At 37.8% G+C, this 24,294-nt stretch overlaps 3 protein-coding genes across 3 annotated transcripts in view; 1 reads left to right on the top strand and 2 right to left on the bottom strand.

Moving 5' to 3' along the window:
* Positions 1-2,600: 2,600 nt before the first annotated feature.
* On the bottom strand, positions 2,601-3,495 carry LOC129949959 (deoxyuridine 5'-triphosphate nucleotidohydrolase). Its single transcript, XM_056061707.1, has one exon. The coding sequence runs from the start codon at positions 3,297-3,299 to the stop codon at positions 2,694-2,696; it is 606 nt and encodes a 201-aa protein (XP_055917682.1). The 5' UTR covers positions 3,300-3,495; the 3' UTR covers positions 2,601-2,693.
* Positions 3,496-7,484: 3,989 nt separating this feature from the next.
* Positions 7,485-8,661, top strand: LOC129950043 (alpha-ketoglutarate-dependent dioxygenase alkB homolog 6). Its single transcript, XM_056061817.1, has 3 exons — positions 7,485-7,676; positions 7,741-7,954; positions 8,015-8,661. The coding sequence occupies exons 1-3, from the start codon at positions 7,647-7,649 to the stop codon at positions 8,446-8,448; spliced, it is 678 nt and encodes a 225-aa protein (XP_055917792.1). The 5' UTR covers positions 7,485-7,646; the 3' UTR covers positions 8,449-8,661.
* An 8,266-nt stretch (positions 8,662-16,927) lies between these two features.
* Positions 16,928-24,294, bottom strand: part of LOC129949290 (unconventional myosin ID) — an 85,239-nt gene continuing 77,872 nt past the window's right edge. The window contains exon 11 of the mRNA XM_056060659.1: positions 16,928-17,124. Within this exon, the coding sequence (XP_055916634.1) occupies positions 16,956-17,124 (169 nt within the window). The 3' untranslated portion in view covers positions 16,928-16,955. The remainder of the gene's footprint in view (positions 17,125-24,294) is intronic.

The raw sequence follows: 24,294 nt of genomic DNA, 5'->3' as shown, positions 1-24,294 counted from the left end.
ACATGCCCGATGAATGGAACCTCAGTATTGTTTGCCCGATCCTGAAAAAAGGAGACCCTCTAAACTGCACCAACTATAGAGGAATAAGTCTACTTAACATCGCCTATAAAATCTTCTCTGCCGTAATATGTGAACGTCTAAAGCCCATCGTCAACAACCTGATAGGTCCTTATCAGTGTGGTTTTAGACCAGGAAAGTCCACAGTTGATCAAATATTCACATTACGGCAGATCCTGGAAAAAACCCAAGAACACCAAATCGACACCCACCATCTTTTCAACGATTTCAAGGCCGCATATGAAAGCATCTGCAGGGACGAGCTGTATAGAGCCATGTCTAGTTTTTGCATCCCTGCCAAACTCATCCGTTTGTGCAGAATGACCATGGAGAATTCACGATGCTCCAAAAAGATTGGAAACAACTTAACAGAACCTTTCGATGTCAAAAAAGGTTTTAGACAAGCTGATGCGCCATCATGTGATGTTTTTAACAAGAATAGTGAAGAGCTCACACGTCAACGCTAGAGGAACTATCTTTCAAAAGTCTGTCCAATTACTAGCATATGCTGATGACATTGACATAATCGGAAGAACTCAGCGTGATGTCAATGGGGCTTTTGTGAGTATTGAGGCAGAAGCGGCAAAAATGGGTTTAACGGTTAATGAGGGCAAAACAAAGTACATGCTGTCGTCTAGAAAGGACATACAACACCGACGTTTTGGTCAAAACGTCACAATCGACAGACGTAACTTTGAGGTAGTCAAGGACTTCGTCTACCTAGGCTCCGCTGTAAACGCAGAAAACAACACCAGCGCTCTCGAGGGACCAAAGTGTTGCTATATAAGACCCTTATCATCCCCGTCCTGCTATACGGTGCAGAAGCATGGACCATGACAAAAGCGGATGAAAGCACCTTGGGTCACTTCGAGAGAAAAGTTCTTCGTGTGATCTACGGTCCCGTATGCATCGAAGGCGAGTGGAGGAGAAGATGGAACGACGAACTGTACGGGCTGTACAGCGACGTAGACTTAGCCAAAAGAGTAAAAGTCCAACGACTAAGATGGCTTGGTCACGTAGAGCGCATGGAAACCAATGCTCCGGCCCAGAAAGTCTTCGAATCCGCACCCACAGGACAGCGCAGTAGAGAAAGACCGCGGATCAGTTGGCGCGCACAAGTGGAAGGTGACCTCACCCACCTTGGAGCGCAAAACTGGAGACATCTAGCTAGGGACCGAGCTAGATGGAGAAGTTTGTTGGGTGAGGCCCTAGTTCACACAGGACTATAGCGCCACCTTAAGTAAGTAAGTAAGGCTTTGTATTTTTTGTTTGACTCTACGTACCATAGTTTATAGTTCTCATTATTAGATGAGTGAAACAAGTTAGGAACGAAAACGATAGATTAAGAGCCGTTTCACACTCCTTATCAAACCAGATTTGCTTTTTTCGAGTTTTAGTCAAGTTAGATTGATGTGGATATGCTCTTTTTATAACAGCTAGTAATTTAACCATGTATGGACAAGTAGAGACTTCATTCAGCAAATATAGTTCCCTATTCAAGCATTGCTGGTAACTTTGCGAAAAACGATCATTCCATTTTAATATTGGGGCAGCTTTAAATCCTTGAACATCCTACATTAGTCTCAACTGAAATGACAAAAGGCATATGCTCGGAAAAAGTTTTAGCACCTACTTTAAAATCCGTTATCATTCTCAACCATTTCCTCCGGCTATGCCATAATCTATAACTGAATGACCTAAAGATCTAATGAACGTATATCTCCTGCACTTCTAATATTTAAAACTGTTAAGATGAACAAATCACAAGACTCTACTAATCTGGATCCTTTACTATCTTTTGAGACACGGTGCTGGTTCAAACATGATGATACCACTGAGGAGTACGTGAAGCACCCAAGCTCATTTCCAACTCTTTTTACAGTTACAGTTAAGATAAATTGGTACATTTAAGTGTTTTTCGCCCTGATCCTCATAGGAAATGATGGAGGTTCCTCCAGTACTCTTGAATTTTAAAATTACTTTTGAAACCTATCACGACCCGGAGTGTATGTTTGAGAATGTGAGGAGATTTGTAACGGTTGATCTTTTTATCACGAATAGGACCCTATTTTAATCAGTTTTTGATCTAATTTTAATCTTTTGTGGTATACGTCCAATCCCCCTTGTTTACAGCTCACACACAAAATTGATGTGCTAGAACTGCTAACCAAACTTATCTTGACTAAAGACTTACTTTAAAAATAACCTTGTTAAACTTTGGTCCTTTTTGAAGTTACTTCCTATTTAGGTATGTAGGTCTGAAATAACTGTGCTCATGAAATTTGTTGGGAACACTTAACAGGTTATCATTCTATTCACCTACAAATAAAGGTTTGCTAAGGAGCAGGAGCGCCCTACCTTTTTTCAAATATAACGTGAAAGTGGTCAACCTTTGTCCAGAACCACTTGTGCCTCATATACCACTTTCCAATATCTTACTTACTTATTTATGGATTTACAACAAAAGATCGAAAAAGTTATTCTGAAATTATTCAAACAGGCCATGTCCTTTGTCTTAAATGTTTCAAAGAAAAAAAAATATATACATACATAAAAAGTAACGGCTTTAGTTTATTAATTTATAACATTAATTTTTTGTACATCAAACTTAAGTGCAAAAACATTTTTACGAAGATCTAAACTTTGGTTGGCTCTGGTTCGGTGGTGGTAGCAACATCTTTTCCATTCTTTGCTTGCAGCAATTCTTTCAAACCAGAAGCCTCAGTAGTTTTCGGATGCGGTGCAGCTGCTCCATTTCCATTCTTAGCCTGGAGCAATTCTTTCAAACCAGTAGATCCAAAACCACCTTCTCCTCTTTCGGTTTGAGACAAAGAATCCAATTGCTCCAATTCCGGATAGAATATTTGCTCGCAAATGAGCTGAGCAATACGATCTCCTTTCTTTACCTCGAAATCAGAATCGGAGTGATTGAATAGAACAACTCCCAAGTTACCACGATAATCCTCATCCACGACGCCAGCTCCAACATCGATGAAATTCTTTACAGCCAGACCCGAACGTGGTGCAACACGGCCATAGGATCCTTCGGGAACTTGAATTTGTAAATCAGTCTTGACAAGCTGCTTACCACGAGCTGGAACTGTACAATCGTATGCACTTCGAAGATCAAAGCCGGCAGCTTTTGTAGATCCTTTAACCGGCTCAAAAGCATTTTCGGTCAATTTGGCAAAACGAAGAACACATTTACTATCGACACGCATTTTTTTGGTTTCGGGTTCCATAAAATTAAAATTAAAATTTAAATTATTAGAAAGACTTGTAAGAATCCAACGTGAACGGCAAGGATAACTGCGACTTAATAAAATAGCGGATCGGAGTAGTCTTCTATTCTAAAAATCTAATTGGAATTTGTTTGATGTTTGAAATTGCGCGCAAATTTTGGCATTTTTCGCAACTTTTTTCGCAGTAGCGGGCAACAAAAACAAAACAAGTTAAACTGTATTTTCGACGTTTCGGAATTGGGGAATTTTATGAAAGGAAATTTGTATCGTGTGCGTTCAGTCGCGTAAACCTTCAGCGCCATAAGGCCTACCACTCACTAGGCAACTTAGGCGATTCGTCCAGTAAGCAACATTGATAAGTTGATAGGAGTTTATGGTGGTTAATAATTTTGAATTCTTGTAATTTAATTTCTTAATTGGATTTTTTGTGTATGTCAATTTGAACATTTACTTATGAAAGTCATGTTTTCTTTATTACAACCACGCAATAAGTTGGTCGGGCTTTGGACAGGCTTCTTACACACTTTACCATTTTATACAATTTTACAAACCTCGTTTGTAAAGAAGAAAGTTAACTAAAGTTTACTTACACCGGTACATGACTGTTTACCTCCGCCGGTTTACCTCTGCCAGTTTACCACCGCCAGTTTACCTCTGCCAGTTTACCTCCGCCGGTTTACCTCTGCCAGTTTACCTCTGGACAGTTTACCACCGCCGGTTTACCTCTGGACGGTTTACCTCCAGAGCAGGTAAGGTAGTTTTAAATGTGGCTTATTTTGCTCACAGGGTGCTTCTTAATAAATGCAAAGGCCGATATTTCTGCTTCTTAGTGTTTTATTTTATAGTGTTATTCGGCCGTGAGTTTATTTATTTTTAAAAACTGTTACTCATAAATGTTTTTATGGTCAATTTCTCGTTTTGTCTATTGAAGAAAAAGAAATTTGAGCTTTGTTTGATTAAAAAGATTGAATTCTATTAAATATTCAAAAAAAAAACAAAACCTTACTTAAATATCAAATGAATATTTTGCTTTAGAAAAAAAACGTTATGGTGTTGTGGAAGTGTCATAATTCATTTCATAAGTAATACAAATAAAGAACAACACAAAACTAAATGCCAAAAGTTTTCAATTCGATGCTAGTTTTGAAAATAATAAACTACCTTATCTGCTCTGGAGGTAAACCGTCCCGAGGTAAACTGGCGGTGGTAAACTGTCCAGAGGTAAACTGGCAGAGGTAAACCGGCGGAGGTAAACTGGCAGAGGTAAACTGGCGGTGGTAAACTGGCAGAGGTAAACCGGCGGAGGTGAACTGTCCTGCTTCGTACTTACACTTATTCAATTAATTTTATTTCTTTCTGAATAAAACAAACAAAAATGCAAAGACAATACAGTTGTTAGTTGACATAGTGCGACAAAATAGAAAATAGATCTATTTGGGCATTCAGCACGAGCTTACGAGAGTCACTATCTAAAGCGAGCACAAAGATTGAGGTAGCATTTCATTGTTTCTTTTGAATATGCCAAAGTCAGCTCGACCTAACAAGTGAATGCGGTTTAGCTATAATCCTCATTAAAACCTCGGATATAGCAATTTAATATCTTCATAAATATTAGATATGGAGTAGTAGTCTGTTCATATTCGCATAGAAAATCTTTCCTTAAAAGTGATTGCAACTTTTCAGCTACACTCCCTCTCTTGTATGTAGAAAAATATAATGATTAATTTTAAAATGCCATCTCTGGTTTCTAGGCATCAACAAAGAAACTAAAGACAGTTTTTATTATAAAAATTGACAAAATAAATAACATACCAAAGTCAAGCCGAAACAATTTTCCATATTTCCCCTTAACCTACAGAAGGGCTAGAAGCGTTAACTTACTTACTTACTTAAGGTGGCGCTACAGTGCTGAGTGAACTAGGGCCTCAGCCAACAAACTTCTCCATCTAGCTCGGTCCCAAGATAGATATTTCCAGTTTCTCAGAGTTGGGTGAGGTCACTTTCCACTTGTGTGCGCCACCTGATCCGTGGTCTTCCTCTACTGCGCTGTCCTGTGGGTGCGGATTCGAAGACTTTCCGGGCCGGAGCATTAGTTTCCATGCGCTCTACGTGACCCAGCCATCTTAGTCGTTGGACTTTTACCCTTCTGGCTAAGTGTACGTCGCTGTACAGCCCGTACAGCTCGTCGTTCCATCTTCTCCTCCACTCCCCTTCGATGCATACGGGAACGTGTAGATCACATGACGAACTTTTCTCTCAAACCGACCCAATGTTCTTTCGCAGCACAACGGGGATGATAAGGGTCTTATATAGCGGCCCTTTGGTCCCTCGAGAGAGGTCTTAACCACTCAATTGCTTTCTTAGTCCAAAGAAACAGTGGTTAGCAAGGGTTATTCTTTGTTTGATCTCAGCGCTGGTGTTGTTTTCTGCGTTTACAGTTGAGTCTAGGTAGACGAAGTCCTTGACTACCTCAAAGTTACGTCTGTCGATGGTGACGTTTTGATCAAGACGTCGGTGTTGTATTTCCTTTCTTGACGACAGCATATACAGCGTTAACACCAACGAGAATTTAGTGCAATTCCAACTTTGTGGTAGCTCAATCAATTTATTTTTAACTTCCGATAGATTTGTCGAATTGGAAATGTTAACATTTCTCGAAGTTTCAAGGTCCCTAAAGTCGAAATAAATAATATTTGGAAAGATGTCTGTGCGTATGTACGTACGTTTGCAACGTTTTTTCGTCGTCCATAGCTCAAGAACCAGAAGAGATATCGACTTCAAATAAATTTTGTTATACAGATAATAATGAAAAAAGGTAAATAAATAAATAAATTGGGTAGCGCAACAGTCCGTTCAAGAACTTACAACTTTCAACCATTCCTGTGTGCGGGTACTGTTTTCTGGGATTTAAGGGACCTACAATTTTAAGCCGAATCCGAATGCAAATTTGAGACAGCACTTTTCATGACAAGAATTACTCTTGGAGCATTTGTCAATTCCTCGCAAGAGGTAGTACCCGTGAAAAAAACTTTAGGTGGCATAGGCAGGGATCGAAAGCAAGACTTCTCACATGACAGTCCATCGCACTAACCATTATGCCACGGGTACTACAAAAGGTGCAGAAAGGGCTCTCAAAAAAAATTGCGTTGGTGGTTTTTTTTACCATAGCAGTTTAAAAAAAGGTGAAAAAATTAGTTGACCCTAAATATCTCACGAACAAATAACGCTATAGACTTTAATTAAATTTTATATAATATATTGTTAGGTGATACTAAACAAATATATTTTTGGAAAAAAATCCAGTTAACGGTTTTTTTATAATTTCGAAAAACTGAAAACAAATTGTCAACTCGAAAATTGTAAGAATGAAAAACGATTTCATCTCCAAAACAATTTTGTGCAACGAAGAAAAACGTTTTCAACATCTGTTATAATTTTGAGAAAAATCCAATTGACAGTTTTTTTTTTTATAAAAATTAAATACCCAAATAAAATTAACCAATCGAATTGACCGTTTTATTACAAAAAATAAAAAAAACTAAACTAAAACATCGTAAAAATTTACTTTTGACTCAAATAGCTTTTCAAAAATTAAAAATATTGGGTTTTATTTTACAGAAAACTTTGTTTTTTATATTCAGTAATTTTCTTATAAAAATCCAATTTTGAAATAAAATAAGTTTATAAAATGAAAAATATTGTTGGTAATTTAGAAATTTTTAAGAATAATTTAGCTGACAACTTTTTTAACTTAACACGAAAACCCACAAACTTTTAAGCAAGACAAATCGAATGAGGAAGTTATCAGCCTCTTTTTTAGTTGTAAAACTTTACTAAAAATGCTTGAGTGAAGACAAGCTACTAAAAGTTGCTTGGAGGTGTCAGTAAGTTAGTTCAGTGATCAACTAACAACTCTGTACAACTTAAACATAGTTGCCTTGTAAGAACTCTTTTTTAACACAAGACTATCTGTCTATGATAATGAACCGTCAGCAACTAAAAGTTGAGCATGTGCAGAACTCTAAAACGTTCTATAAATCGCCCTAATAATAAAGAAAAATATAACTAAGTGTTGAACGTTGCCATTTTTGAAAAGCATGCAAGCCATGCGTTACGATACGTTATTAATCAATTATCGTTGCGTTCACGTCAGATGTCAAAACGGTAGCTTCATTTGTCATTCAAGCAATTGCATTTTTATTACACGAATAATTTAATTTTAATATGCAAGGACATTTATTCCAACCAGATATCAAAAGAAACAGAAAAGGCAGTTAAATTGTTTACATTTCATTTTCAATTATACATCATTCAAGAAATAGGAAACGTTTTTATCTAATCAAAATAATGGATTTCACAAACTTCTTAGTCCGAAAGGTTAAATTTAAACCAAACATTTTTATCCATCAATCAAAATTAACTCAAACTTTGTATTTTTTAGTGCCCACCAACAGCAATGTACATTCCAAATTTTATCACCTTCGAGGAGGAAGAGCGGATTTTAACACAAATAGAAAAAACACCCAAGCCCAAATGGACGCAACTACTTAATCGTCGCCTTATCAATTACGGTGGCATACCACACCCAAACGGAATGATATCTGAAGAAATTCCTGCATGGCTGCAGGCGTACGTCGACAAAATCAATAATTTGGGTGCGTACCGCGACAAAGAAAATTATTTCTATTCTATTCTGTAATTGAAACCCATTGTAGGTATTTTCGAATCAGAGAAGGCGAATCATGTTCTTGTAAATGAATACCTCGCTGGACAGGGAATCATGCCACACACCGATGGTCCGTTGTTTCATCCAATTATCACTACACTGTCATGTGGTTCGCACACAATTCTCGAGTTCACAGAACGCCAAAAATCTGGCGTGGAAACTGATGAAGCTCCAACTCCAAAGGACATCCGATATAAACTGTTGCTTGAACCACGATCCTTGCTTATTTTGAAAGACACCCTCTACTCGGATTACCTGCATGCCATTAACGAGTGCAGCGAGGACACACTCTGTGATCGAGTTTGCAATTTCGAGAACTGCGAAGCCGCTTATAAGATGGGCGATAAGATGACCAGAAAGACCCGAATATCATTAACTATAAGAAACGTTCCAAAAACCTCAAAGCTGAAAATTAAGTTCTAGACAAAATTGAGATGTAAATTTGCCTATATATTCAGCTCTATCGCGAATTTGAACTTCCTGCTTTGTTTCTCCATCACAACTTTTCCTACCCAACAAATTTGTGGGCTGGAAATTGGACACACGAAATTAAACTCGGAGAGAGATATTTTCAGTGATTTGAAGGCAGTAAATCGGTTCTTGATAAAGCTGATTGTGGACCTAAATGCACCAGAATTATGTAATTCATATTTGTTTACCTTTTGTGATTGCATGTCGATGTCGACCTATGTTGTACCTTAATATTATTCCAGAATCCAGGATAATTATCATGTATTGATTTTTAAAGCTGATTGGTGTTGTTACACAGCTAAATAAATGAGCAAAATATTTGTGTTTATTTTTGGTTTAATATTTATTTGAAGGTTCGCCTTTGTTTTTTGGGGATTGACTGCATTGCTGTTTTCAAGAGCAGATCCAGACTGGGACGTCACATACCGTTAGGTTAGGTTAGGTTAGGTTAAAGTGGCTGCGGATACAAAATCTACACACTTAGGCGAAAAGAAAAGGCCCATTGTGATATCAGATGAATCTAGAGAATTACTTCTTAATAGTTGAACCATTTTGAGCTTTTTATAAAGCGAAGAATATATTTGATATCCTTATTTGCTGGTTCACTGTGATCATCAAAAAGGTAGTCTCCCAGATGAAGTCTGCTAGCCCAATTATGGCTATCAACTTGATACGTAACAATCAGCCCTATTACGGTTGTCAATGATCAATACGATAGTTGACATTTTTCAATGAAATTGATGAATTGGTTGTCAGCAATCAAAATTTTTGATAAACTGTGAACGCTCTTCAGAAATTAGATCTATTGTGAATGATTCAAATTGACAGTCTTGGTATTATGGTTGTCAAAATATTTGTTAATTATCAAATTTTCAGTCAATCACAAATTCCTTGTTGATAAAATATTTTACGGATCGCGAAAGCCAAAAGCATGTCTACTATTGAACTATTTTTCGGTGGAAATGAAATTGAAGAAGAAAATACTTTGGAGCAAGCAAAGATTCGAAGAAAACTACGCGATGCTTCAAATCCGATGGATTTGGCTGAACATAGATATGTATGTAGATAAAAGATCTTTTTTAGTTACATTACAAAATCTAAATTGGCTCACTTTTAGATTCATTCAAAACTTTAGACTTTCGAAAGAAGCCTTCCTTAATGTATTTTTAGATATTCACGACGAGTTAAAACCAACGAAAAGACAACAATCCATCCCAAACATGCTACAATTTGCAGCTGTCTTAAGACTCCTTGCGCAAGGAAGCTACCAGTTGAGTGTTGGGAACGATTTTAACATTGGTATGGCGAAACCAACGGTTTCAGTTGTTTTGAAAGAATTTTTAAATGTCTTGGAAACAAATATTTGTCCTAAATGGATAAAATGTAACTATTCACAAGAAGAAGAACGTCAAGCCAAGATATAATTTTTTCAAAAGAGCGGTATTCCAAATGTTATTGGTGCTATGGACGGGACTCATATCAAAATTATTGGTCCGAATAAAGATCTTAGACATGTATACTACAACAGGAAAGGATTCTATAGCATCAATACTATGCTTGTAAGTTTTCCTTCATTTCAGTAGGTATTCTACTAACTTCCAGTTCTGTGTTAAAGGGGTGTGACCACTTAATGTGCATTAGGTATATTAATGCGAAAAATCCAGGATCGTCACACGATGCCAATATATGGAATATGTCCTCGTTGATAGCAAAATTAGAGGAGGACTACCGTAGTGGCCGTACTGACTTTCGGATTCTTGGTAAAAATTATGATTCATATTAATTTGTAATTACATTGTATCTGTACGCACATGCTATAGGAGACGGAGGGGCAATGCCGAAGAAAGTTCAGTTCGGGCAAATTTCAACAAAAAGCATGAACAGGGTCGCAATATCATTGAGCGAACGATTGGCTTGTTAAAAAGCAGATTTAAATGCACCCTTCTAGCACGAGAACTACACTGTACTTCCAAAAAGGCAACGCAAATCATAACTGTATGTGCAGCTCTGCACAATATTTGTATCAAGTATAGAGTGGAAAACCGTGAATTGGTAGCAGAAGAACCCGAAAGTATTGTTGAAACCATTGATATTGCTATAGATTCTGCAGACACATCATTCAATTCAATTAAATAGGCACTATTCACAATAGATTTTTGATCTTTGTTCACAATGGATCAAAAAATGATCAACTCGCGTTCATAATACCAATTTATCAATTAATTGACAAAATGTTTCAATTGGCAATAAGGCTGCCAATTTCTGAACAGCGTTACAGTTTATCAAAAATTTTGATTGCTGACAACGATAATACCAATTCATCAATTTCATTGAAAAATGTCAACTATCGTATTGATAATTGACAACCGTAATAGGGCTGTTAGGCTAAAAGGAAAGGCCCATTGTGATACCACATGAATCTAGAGAATTACTTCTTACTAGTCTAACGATTTTGAGCTTTTTATAAAGCGAAGAAGATATTTGATATCCTTTTTAGCTAGTTCACTGGGATTATCAAAAGAGTAGTCCCCCAGATGAATTTTGCTGAGTGAAAGAGCAGGGCAAGTGCAGTGGTGGTGAGAGATTGTTTCCTCTTCTTCTTTGTCCATACAGCTCCTACAGAAGTCATTTGAGGCTACACCAAGTCGTATTGCGTGTCTGCCTATAAGATAGTGTCCCGGAAGGACACCTATTAGGGAGCTAATATGAAGTCTGCTTTGAGATAACAAGTCTTTAGAGTGCTTTAGGTGGAGTGAAGGCCATATAAGTTTTGTGGCTGCGGACGTTTGTAAATTGTGCCACCTAGAGTTTGTTATCGTAAGAGCTGTTTCTTTAGCAGAAGTTTACATGCAGCTAACGGTGTACCTATCTTCTCCATTTCGGGTAAAATATGTATGACGGTTAAATTTTTAGCGAGTTCATCGGCTCTACAATTTCCTGTGATGTCTCTGTGACCCGCACCCAAAAGAGGTGAATGTTAAATTGCTGCGCCATCTCCATAAGAGACGATCGACAATCAAGGGCCGTTTGAGATTTAGTTGAGACACCATCAAGAGATTTAATAGCAGCTTTACTGTCAAAGATGATACTGATATCACGTTTTCTCTAAGCCAGGAGAGAACCTCTTTGATCGCTAAAATGTTAGCTTGGCAGACGGTACAACGATTGGAAAGAGATGCTTAGATTAAGATTTTCTGAGTACACTCTCTCATTTGGCTTGGATCCATCGATGTAAAAATAAATGCTTTTGTCATCCAGGAGTACCTATTTGTCTTCCCATTCATCTCTGGTTGAAATGGATACCTTGAAGTTTTTTCCAAATTAGGGTTATGGAATATTGTTGTCTATGTACTTTGATATAGAACCGAAGAGGTTAGAAAGATGGAGTGCCCCACATTATTGTTGGTCCATTGAGATGAGGCGCTGAGTCTTATAGCTGTACTCGCTGCCACTTTATGGGAGGTTGAAATCCCCATTTGCTTTCTATGGCTTTCTTGCAAGTGAAGAAAGCTGCTGTAGCTTTTTTAACTCTTTCCTGTATATTAGATTTCCAACTTAATTTTTTGTCCAATACCAGACCAAGATATTTGGCTTCATTGGTAAAAATTAGTGGTACACCTTTTATTGAAGGAGGTACAATTACTGGGAAATTGTATTTCCGTGTAAAAAGGACGAGGTCTGAGGATTAATACTAAGTCCGCAGTGATTAGCAAATCTAGCGAGTATATTAAGTGCGTTTTAGAGGAGGTCTCTCATTGTATTATGATGTTTTCCTGTGACGGCGTAGCAACATCATCAGCTTACGCAACCACTCCGTAGCCTTCCCTCTCAAGGGATATATGTAAGTAGTTCGTTAACCACTATGTTCCACAGGAGGGGGCACAGAACACCACCTTGCGGAGTGCCTCTACAGACAGACCTTTTCGTATAAAAATCCCCCATCTTAGAGTTGATGATCCTGCTCTTTAGCGTTAGATTAATCAACTCACAGTTTGAGTATTCGACGTTTAAGGTCGTCATAGCAGAAGTGATAGCGGATGTGTCAACGTTGTTGAAAGCGCCCTCAATATCCAAGAAGGCCACCATAGTGTATTCCTTTTTCTCTAGGGAGTATTCGATAGTTCTTACCAGAGTGTGCAAGGCTGTTTCTACCGATTTCCCTTACCAATGCTATTACGTACATGGATATCAATCAATCGTTCCAATGTTTTGAGAATGAATGATGATCTTTGGGGTTGACATGAGAGCATTTGCCCGCCTTGGAAATAAAAACTACCTTTACTTCTCTCCATCGATGAGCTATTTAGACCAGATCTAGACAACTTTTAAAGATCATCTCAATGATGGGCAAAGTTATGTCAATGGTAAGTTGTAGCTCAGCTGGCATGATTTGATCTGGACCTGGAGATTTATAAGGTTCGATACTATTCAGAGCCCGTCATTTTTTCTTTTTTAACAAGACCCTAAGGAAAAGTTAAGTTAATACCCAACCCAGGACAGTTTGTTGTATTAACGGATTTGGAGCTATCTGGGAAGTGGGTGACTAATAGCAGGTTTAGCGTTTTTTCGCAAAAGTTAGTCCATGTAAGACAACTAGGCATGTTTGGATTTGTCGAGAGAATCTTCCTTATCCTTGATGCCTCCGAAGATTTTTCTATTGAGCTACAGAAAAATCTCCATGAGGATCTTTTGGCTATTCTCAATTCTTTTTTATATTTTTTGAAAGATTCCTTATAGGAGCCCCAATCTTGGGGGTGTCTAGTATTTTTTGAACGATTGAAAAGCCTTCTACAACCTTTCCGGAGTGTTCTAGTTCAGCAGCCCACCAATATGGTTTCTTCTTTCCCCGCACTGTAGTGAGGTGGCAGGCAGTTTCCATGGCTTTATTGAGTGCTGCTGTAAGCTCATCAACTTTTTGATCGAGTTTAAGAGCGCACAAGGGCGACTCAGAAAGTTCTAGTTTAATCAGACTATTCAGAGTCGCCCTATATTTTGGCCAATTTGTTTTCCTATAATTCCGGAATTATATCGGTTTTGGGGAGTGTGAATTGGATGTATCTATGATCGGAGAACGAGTGCTTCTTTGATACTCTCCATTTCAATATTTTATTTGAGAGAAGAGTCATATCTAATACTTCTTGTCGATTTTTAGTTACGAAGGTTGGTTTACTACCTACATTACTTACTACCAGATTAGTTTTTAATATATAATGAAAAAGAGACCCACCTCTATCATTGATATCGGTGCTACCTTACGTAGTATGGTGCGCATTGGCGTCACAACCGATAATTAAGTTAGTTTTAAGTCTTGTTGATTTAGCGATCGTCTTCTCTAGAATGGTACCAAGGCAGTGGGCCCTGGTGGTCGTGGCAAAAATACGCTGATACCAGCCAGTAGCATGGTTGTCTATTACCATACTGGCTGTGAAGACGTCTTTATCACTGAAATCAGGAAGTAGAAGGACCTTGGGTTACCTTTTCCTGTTACATATAATTCGTAGAAGCCAGGAGTTCTCAATCCTCAAACCAGGGATTTCACAATACAGGGCTCTTGGATGAGAACGACATCTTCTCCAGTTTTTGACATTCGGAGAAGAAGAGAGGCCGAAGCCTTTATAGAGTGTTGGAGATTAATCTGTAGTCTTTGCAGCATTTTGGCTACAACTCCAGCACTGTTAAATCAGGCTAATCCAGATCAGACGAAGAGGAACCTACCAGTTCATCTTCTTCCTCACTGGGGAGAGCTTTGTCTAAAAAAGTAATCGGTCTCCATTAAGGATAAACTTTTCCAGTAGAAGACTGTGAGCCCTGCTAATTTCTCATCCACATCCAAGGATGATAGAACTGGGACCCCCTACGTCTTGCGACACAGCTTCTGGAAAAGGTTCGGAAGAAGACTGTGCTGCGACAGAAGAGGGCCCAGGTACATGACCATCCACATCCAAGGATGGGAAGGTGATATTAGCACTGGGACCCACTGCGTCTTGCGACACAGGTTTCGAAGAGGGATGTGAAGGCTCGCATGAAGCGTGTACCTCATCTTTTTTATAAATACGGAGCGTAACTTTCTCGAACTCGTATCTTATCACTCTCTTATCTCGTGCCAGAGAAGCTACAGAGTCCTTATTAATTACCATAATCGCTCTTCGATTAAGACCGTATGGCTCCTCCAGTTTCGCGATCTTCCAGTCGTGACAAGTTAGGTCCAGGTTGCTAATTTTAATGATCTCACGTATGTCATCTGGATATAAGGGTTCTATTGGGATCCATGCGCGAGCTCTCGGCCTGCAAGGAATCAGCTCTATCATGAATTCCATCGTAATCGGAAATTTTTACGAATCCCGAAAACCATGAAATCCGTTCATAATACAAAATTGTATGAAATTTTCTACTACGAACGGATTTCATGATACAGTTTTTGGGGATTGGTCAAAATTTCCGATTACGATTGAATTCCTGATAGGGCTGAATATCTTCCTTTGCAACGACCTCCATTTGTGCGCCTGGCCAAACTGCGCCCAGCATGCTGACAGCGTTACAAACGATCAGTTTGACATGACCTTGATGTCAACCCCCATCGCTTGTTAAAGGCGGTGGACCCGGATGCTCTCGTATGACTTTGAGAAAACCAGCCGAGAGGTCCAGTTTCACCATCTGCCAACGGTCAGAGGTAATTGTGCCATCAATATTGCTCCTATCAATGACCGCAACTATGATCTTGTTGGGCTCCTTAAGAACATTACTTAAAGGTTTAGTGAGAGTTACTCTAGTAATGTTGGGAGTGTGTTCTGCACTTTGAGCTTTAAAGGTCCAAAGACCTTTGTCGCTTTGACGTGGAGTCGTAGCTAATGTTGGTTTTGTCTAGTATGGATTTAGTGAATAGTTAGTAAAGACACACTTTTGCGGCGTCATCCTTGTGGTTGGCAGTATTTGTATATTTTCTAAAAAATCAAACATATCCAATAAAGAAAACGTTACTAAATTAAAATTTGAAAGTCTCCAATGAAGAAAACGTTACTAAATTAAAATATGAAAGTCTCGAGCATATTCGTGTGTAGGTTTCAATTGAAGCTATTACTGAATCTTAAACAAAGGAAATAGCAATCTTAAATGTTTCAAACAGTTCGTTTATTTTTTTTCTAAATTATATAAGATATTTACTTTAATATAAAATATATACTGTAAAATGTAAAAAATAAAAAAAAAGTTTTCCTCGCACCGTTTTCATAATTAAAGAAAAAAAAAGTTTAAAAAAATGTCATCTAAAACATCCAGATTTAAAATTAAAATAAGGCACTAATATGCTTAACAAAGTTTACATTTCTTTTACTTTATCACATATATTTTAAGTTTTTTGTTAAATAAGACAAATGCCACCCAGATTTCTGAGACCCCCAGTAGCAGATTTTTAACTTCCCATAGGAAGTTATTTTGTTTGCATTTTGAGCGCAGTTATTTTCCGTCGAACCAATATGATTGTATATTAAGAATGAAGAGTTGCTATTTGACTCTTTGTAGACTTTTCTCCTGCATTATGAACCTAATCAAAAGACTCTTGAGATCTCAGAAATGTGGACAAACCAGAAGCTTCCGTTTTATTTTTTATTATAAAAATATGCAACAATTTGCTTGTATACAATAAAAAAATTTATTTAAAATTAACAGATCAAACATGAACATTTTATTTTATGGTAATTATACAAAAGTATATTCGTTGTATATGGTTTTTATACTTTAATTTGCAGGATGGCACCGATACATTTTGATTTTTTTCTTTAACAAATGGAAGTTACATCAATAATTTTGTTAAGTACTTCTATAAAAAAAATTAATACAATTACAAAAAATAACAATTTGAATAACACTAGTAAAAAATGTCTCAATGAAAAGCAGTGCTTTGTAAAATATGTTTCATTTAAAATTCATCGATCTTATAGCTTTAAAAAAGCACTCTTAGTCTTAGCCCATGTAAATAGATTTTTATTATTTTCAGTGCATAAATCACATTTCAGATTTTCTGTTAATGGCATTTTAATTGACTCATGAGTGTGAGCTCTATGACTTTGTTAATTACTTTTTTTCTTAAATGCATAATATTTAGTTTTGTTTTTTAAATATCATTGTACGCTAGCATGCTTAAACATTAAAAACATAATAAAAATATAATTAAATAATTTAAAATGCTTTCAAGAACACTTTTCGTTTGACAACGTTTATAAAATACTTCTAGTTAATGTTAATACTATTTTATATTAATAATTATGTGGTCTGATTGTTATTATAATTAAAAAAAGAAGATTAAACGGAAAAATAGAAAAGCTTTGAGCTTATGAAATAAAATTTGTTTAAAGTTAAATGCTATTTTTAAACATTTAAGACAGAAGTTTTATTTTTTTTGTATAGAAATAAATAGACTTAAGATTAAATAACATTTGTTTTTAAATATAATTTTTACATAACTAAACACAGTACGATGATGGGACTTCTAGGGTGATTGCAACACCGGAGTTTCGGAAGCTCGGGTTTTCTACTCCAGTCGTTCCTTCTACAACAATTGATCGTGGCTTACCACCTAAACGACATTGAATTGTTGAACTGACGTCTACTCGAAGTTCACGATTGTTAATGCTAAAACAAAAATGTAGGTTTTGTTAACTAATGTAGTAAGATTAAGTTTAAATATTTTTGATACAAGAAATATATGTATATATAATTTTTATTGCTGGTTTAATATTAGTTTTGACAATAACTTTAAGTTGTCAGGTTAAAAAGGAAATTTTAGAAACTATATAAGCTTAGTAAGTTGAGAGTTGTCAGTCACTAGGCCTTAGTTCTCAAACGGACTCTTGCGCCACCCAATTTATTTATTTATTTATATAAGTAGATTAAGTTGAACTGAATCTCAGTCTATCCTATAGACTTCCCAATCAATGTAGTGTATTCCAGGCCGAAGTAATGGCGATTTAAGAAGCTCAAAGAAAACGTTATATCTTGTAAGGATATACGAATCTTCTCAGACAGCCAAGCCGCTCTTAAATCTCTCGCGTCTGTCTCCACAAACTCTCAATCAGTACACGATTGTCGATCATCTCTGAATGAAATGACGGAACAGTTTAACATTCACTTCATTTGGGTGCCGGGCCACAGAGACATTCCGGGAAATTGTAAAGCCGATGAGCTCCCCAAAAACGGAACACTTCTGCCGCATGTTAGACAAAAACATAACATAGAAACCTCACTTGCTACATGCAAATATCTTCTCAAGGAATATGCTCTAGAAACAAAAAATGCTAGATGGTCACAAAGTACCACCTGCCTAGCAACCAAGCAAATATGGCCAAGTATTGACTTAAAACGGTCAAAAGGCTTGATATCACTGAGCAGACAAAGTATAAGCTCTACAATTGGAGTAATAACGGGACACTGCCTCATAGGAAGACATGCTCTGAGGCTAGGGGTCTACACAAATGACTTCTGTAGAAGCTGCATGGACGAGGACGAGGAGGAAGAGGAAACGGTCCAACACCTTCTATGTACATGTCCAGCACTCTCCATTAGAAGGAATTACTTTCTCGGTAATCCCTTCTTCGATAACACCAGTGAACTGGCAACGATTGACACAAAACGTCTCTCTAACTTTATTAAAAGTACAAAATGGTTTGTTTAAGTTCATAACTCTCCCATGAGAAACCTCATTAGTGGTATCACAATGGACCCTTGAGGTCTACGTGCGTCAATGACATCTGGACAGCCACTCCAACCTAACCTAAGTAGATTAAGTTACATACATATATATGTTATGAAAATTAATTTATAACAAGATTGCGATATTAAATTAACGCTTTTAAAAAGTAATATAAGTTTGGAGTATCCATTAAGAATGTTGAGAAGTTGAGAATGAGAGAGCATGGCGCTGCCAAGAAACTGTTTGAATACTGGGCAGGTTCCAATAAAGTGGATGGTATTTTCCGATTCTTCCATATTACACAATGTACATATTTCATCTGTATCTCCTTGGAAAGTTCTTCCATTGATAATAAGGAACCCGCTTCAAGCTTTTAAAATTATGGAAATCATATCACGTGAATTGGAGTCATCAAAGTAGTTCGGTATGCCAGAGTACATCAAGTTGTAATATTCATCGTGAAATTGAGACTGTGTCGCACTAACTGTAAATTCAGTACAGTGGTTTTCTTTCATTTTCAGTAAGAGAATGTTACGCAAGCTGGGCCATTCAAGTAGATTCATGTCAGAAAAAAAATCCAACAAACATCCATGGAAAAGATCCAACCATTTTTTAGCCCAGAAGATTTTCTTGTTTATAATGGCTTTCGATAAAATGTTCGGTAATCTATTATTAGGAAGATTAAGAAAAATGTAGCTGGAGGGACGTTAGGAAACCCTTCGGTAAACCTGTTTCAATGTGCACAGCATAGTTAGGCGTATTATCGGGCAGTAAAAAGCATTTTTTCATGAAGAAACGCTGCAAACTTGTGCACAATACAACATAATAACTTGTATAAGTTGAACTTTGTTGAGTGTTGGACGGTATTGTCTCGCAGCAGTCTCAACCACGTTGCATTGATGGAATTTTTAGATGCCCTCAATCTGTTTGTTAGATGCTCATTCCATGATGACATGTTGTAATTAAACACTACGCCAAGATATTTTTGTTGTTAGACACCTTTGTTTCTAAATTATTGTAAAACCATTGTTCGCACGCTGCTCTTCTTCCACCATTGCGAAATATTATTATAACCGACTTATCAAGATTTATTTCAAGATTCCATTGAATGCAGTAAGTCTTAAAACCCTCCATTAGCTGTTTCAAATTGGAAGGATTATCTGACAACAGTACAATTCGTCCGCATATAAGAGGGCGATAACTTAAAGATCGTGTTAAACAATACCGATTGGAAGTTCCGCATGAAGATCATTTAAGAACAGAATCAGTACCTTCTAAGATATTCCTAGAGTCTATAACTTATAAATAAGAGCATTTCTGTCAATGCTTTCAAAAGCAGCCTTAACATCGATGAAAAAAGCTTAGTTTCTTTTTTTGGCAGAGTTGAAGTTGAATTATGCATGAAAGATTATAAACTTTGTCTGACAGTCTGCTCAAGAGAACTGTAATAAAAAGCTTATAGAGCGTATCGAGAAATAAAAGTCCTCTATAGTTTGACACAAAATTTGTATCTCCTTTCTTAAACAGTGGGTATATAATGGATTTTCTAAAAGATGATGGCAGCGTTGCAGTTACAAGAATCTCAGTGAATAACTTCTTTATTTCTTCAATAAGATATGGACATGCATTTTTATAAAATGCATACGGTATTTCATCAAAACAAGGAGTTTTTAAATCTTTTGATGAAGATATAGCAGAATATATCTCGTGCAGCTCAATGGGGTAATCTAACTCTGGAACCTGTTGCTCAGAAAGAACGTATGAGATACTAGCTGAATCATTTGATTGCGAGAGTAAGTTTTCAAAATGCATTTACTTTTATGGATGTTGTGGTTTTAATCGACTGTCCACGTATTTGCTTAGAAATCTTCCACCACTCTCGGGCTGAATAAACAGATTCAAGACTCCTAGTAATTCTAACGAAATAAGCTTGTTTTCTAGTTTTACATAAAATCTATTATAGTAGTTTCTACTACACATATCGTACTTTAAGAGGATATTATGGTTTGCATAATCGTCCTACTACACAAGCAATTGGACAAACTGTGAAGTGAGACTGTTGCCGAAGACCCGAATGTATCGATTCCTCGTCGTTCTCGGGAATTAGAACTTTCTTATGATACATTGTGGCGTATTTTGAATTTGGATCTACATCTACATCCATATAAAGTCCAACTCACACAACAACTGAAGCAAGCCAGTAAATACGTCTAATGGGTGCTTGAACTGCGATTTTCCGAACAAAAATTTCTTCAGCGACGAGGCGCATTTGTCACTCGGTGGGTATGTTAATAAATAAAATTGTCGTATTTGGAGTTCTGAGAATCCTCAAGTAATTGAACGGAGATTCCATTACATCTACAAAAAGTAACTGTTTGGCGCGCTTTTTGGGCCGGAGGTGTAATTGGACCTTACTCCTTCGATAACGACGATGGACAACTGCCACCGTCAATTCGGAGCGCTATGGTCATATAGTAACTGACTTTTTTGCCTGCTATTGAATAATACGATTTGATGAATATGTGGTTTCAAGAAGACAGTGCCACATGCCACACAACTATAGGAGTGCCATTGCGGTACTCAATGAAGAATTCTTGGGTCCTCTAGCCTTGACCAATGGCTGTATAAACTATGGCTTCGAATCCATTTAAATTCGAATTTACAAAAAAGTATGAGGTTATCACGGATAGCGGGCCTCCTACAACAACCGAAGGTGAACTCGTGGTTGGTGGGCCTGGAACTTTGTCTTCTCTCCTAACAGAGGGTAACGATGCACCCATGCCCTCTGCAATCACGACTCCACCCTCTTAAAAAGTCGAAGACAGTCCATCCTTAATGGAAACTGAGGACGACCTAAACATGATCCTTCTGAGCGAGGACGAACTCTTGGGTTCATCCTCAGACGAACAGAACAAAACCGTGGTGGAGGTTGATCTGCCTAATTGTAGCCAAAATGCTGCAGTTAGTACAGATTAATCTCTTACACTCCATAAAGGCCTCGGCCTAAATTCTTCTCCGTCCATTGTTCGAGGACTCAGGACTCCTGGGTACTGCACACTGTGTGTGACAGATAAAGGTGAACCTAGGTCTTGCATCCTAGTGAAACGTAGCATAAATGTATTTTTACTCTATCATTTCAGTGACAAAGATACCACCTTATCTAGGCTGGAAACAACCAAAGGGAGTTTCTGGCTAGTGTCGGCGTATCTTACCCATGACCACCTTGGCCCACTCCTTGGAAAAACCTTTGAGAGAATCGTCGCTGAAGCGCAACGGCAAGGGATCCGCCTAATTATTGGGAGCGATATTAACGCTCATCACACGGTATGGGGAAGTACTAATATCAACGACAGAGGTGAGCCTCTTTTTGATTATATTCCTGGTACTAACCTCTTAGTAAGTAATGTTGGAAATGAACCAACCTTTATAACTAAAACTCGACAAGAAGTCCTAGACATAACTCTTGTCTCAGATACTATACACCATATGATCTTGGACTGGAGAGTATCCAAAGAACACTCGTTCTCTGATCATAGGTATATCCCGTTCAATATCAATGTGGATGAAAACCCTAGTCTATTAACTTTTCGAAATTATCGGAAAAGTGACTGGGCTTCATACAGGAGCTAATTACAAAGTTTACTAAAACCTGGAATATCTAGTCGTTCCTCTAACCCTAATGAACTTGCCAACAAAGTCAATGACCTCACCTCAGCTATGAACAGATCGTTAGAAAGTTCTTGTCCACTTATACACATAAGAGGAAAGAGGAAACCACAATGGTGGGCCTCAGAGCTTGACTCGCAGGAAACTTCTCAACCGAGCCAAAGCCGCAAGACTAGCCTCTCACTGGATTGTTACAAAGAATTCCTAAGAATTTAAAAGTAGGCACTAAGGAAATCTAAGCGATCTACTTGGCGATCCTTCTGTGGCATGATAGGAGAAACTTGTGAAGCATCTAGGTTACGGAAAATTTTTTCAACTAATCCAGCGATGCCAAGCTCCTTGAAAAATACAGAAGGTCTGATCACAAGGGACAAGCTACAATGGGCTTTCAACAGCTTCAAACCTTTTAAATCTGCAGGACCAGATAGAATAATACCAGTCGACCTACAAAAGACTTTTGACATAATTGCACCAATCCTTAACGCATTTTTTACCAGCTGTCTTTACCTGATCCATGTTCCCTCTGCATGGAGAGAAGTTAGAGTTGTTTTTAAACCAAAAGCAGGTAAATGCTCGCAAGTCAATCCTAAAGATCTACGACCTATAAGACCTTGGAAAGATTGATTGATATCCATTTAAGAGCAAGTATTAATACAAGACTTCTGTCTTCGTCTCAATATGCAAAGGTAAATCGGTGGAAACAATATTCCCTCCATCATAAAGAGTTCACTATGGTTGCTTTCCTTGACATCGAAGGTGCCTTTAGCAACGTGGATACATCTGCAATCACATCTGCACTAACATATCTAAATGTAGAGAGTTCGCTTCAGGAGTAAATTCATTTTATGCTGGCTAGCAAAATGATTAACTCAAAACTGGCAACTATTCTGGCAGACGATTCGTTAGTAGAGGGACACCTCAAGGTGGTGTTCAATCCCCTCTCCTCTGGAACGTAGTGGTGAATGGAATCCTCACTGGATGCAGAGGGCTTCAGAGTGATCGCCTATGCGGACGACATTGCTATAGCAGTTTCAGGAAAGCATCTTAACGCCTTAAAATAACTCTTACAAAATGTCTTAGACAGGCTAATACTTTGGGCTGATCGGTGTGGACTGGGTGTTAACCCATACAAAACCGTTGTAGTCTTATTTTCGAGGAGATACAAAATTCCATTTGCCAACCTTACCTATATTAAAGGAATCCAATTAAAATTCTCAGGCGAGGCTAAATACCTGCGTCTTCTCTTAGATGAAAAACTAAATTGGAAACGCAAAGTACAGGAAAGAGTCAAAAAAGCTACTGTAGCTCTTTTTTCTTGCAAAAAAGCTATTGGTAATAAATGGGGTTTACAACCCAGAATCACGCATTGGCTATACACATTGGTAATCAGACCGATTTTAGTGTACGGGGTGGCAGTATGGTGGACTACTTTAGAGAAAACTATAAACCGAGATAAATTAAACAAAGTCCAAGGTTCAGCTTGCCTATGTATAAGCGGATCGCTTCGCACGGCCCCATCTGCTAACATTTTAAGCAAACAAATAGCTGCAAGCTCTGCTATTCGCCTCAAAGTTTCGTCGCAGTGGACTAACAACATTGGCCACTCCGTAATTCTAAGGTATTTAGAATCAATTCCAAAGCACACAGACTACAACATCCCCCAACTGCATGGGACAGATCTCGCCAGGAACGGTACAGTACAGGCCATCCTTCCACGTTGGGCACATACTAGCCTACCAATCGCTACTTGTAAACTGTTGCTAATGCAAGACGCTGTGAGGAGGGCAGTTACCAGGTGGAACAACATCACCACCTGTCAGGTCACAAAAAACATATGACCAACACTAGATTTAAAACGTTCAAGCTCGATAATAGGTTTCATAACCGGACACTGTCTAATAGAAAAGCACGCCACGCGTCCAGCTGTATTTTCAAATAACTTTTGCAGAAGCTGTATGGTCGAGGAAGAGGAGGAAACAATACTTCATCTTCTCTGTACACGCCCTGCTCTGTCTCGAAAACTCAAGAATTACCTAGGAGAATTCTTCTTTAACGATCTAAAGGATCTAAATCATATCAGTAAAATCAGCCTCTCACGACTCAAACTGGTTCGATTGAGCTTAGGAGGAAGCCTCATGATTCATGTGGTATCACAATGGGCCATTAAACTGGCCTAAGTGTGTCCGTTTTCATCTTGGACAGCCACTTTAACCTAACCTATGCCTCACAACTCGAGCGAATATGACTTTATATCGTTGAGGCGGTAGCAATTTGCTACCAAGATAATGCGATTTGAAACCGCTAAATTTGTTATGGGTCTACGCGAAAGATCGTGTTTATGCAGATAAGCCTTTAACTCTTAAACACTTAGAAACCAACATTCGTCAAGTTATTACTGAGATACCATCCAATAATATTGTCCATAAACAAAAACATTGTTTAATGCG

Source organism: Eupeodes corollae, chromosome 3 (assembly GCF_945859685.1).
Source record: "Eupeodes corollae chromosome 3, idEupCoro1.1, whole genome shotgun sequence".
In the NCBI taxonomy this organism is placed as follows: Eukaryota; Metazoa; Arthropoda; class Insecta; order Diptera; family Syrphidae; genus Eupeodes; species Eupeodes corollae.
This window is presented reverse-complemented; position numbering and strand designations above follow the sequence as displayed.

Coding starts and splice junctions, on each gene's coding strand:
- LOC129949959 (XM_056061707.1), bottom strand. CDS start 3,299: ATGGAACCCGAAACCAAAAAAATGCGTGTCGATAGTAAATGTGTTCTT.
- LOC129950043 (XM_056061817.1), top strand. CDS start 7,647: ATGGATTTCACAAACTTCTTAGTCCGAAAG. Junction 7,677..7,740: donor CAAACTTCTTAGTCCGAAAG/GTTAAATTTAAA, acceptor TGTATTTTTTAG/TGCCCACCAACAGCAATGTA. Junction 7,955..8,014: donor CGACAAAATCAATAATTTGG/GTGCGTACCGCG, acceptor AACCCATTGTAG/GTATTTTCGAATCAGAGAAG.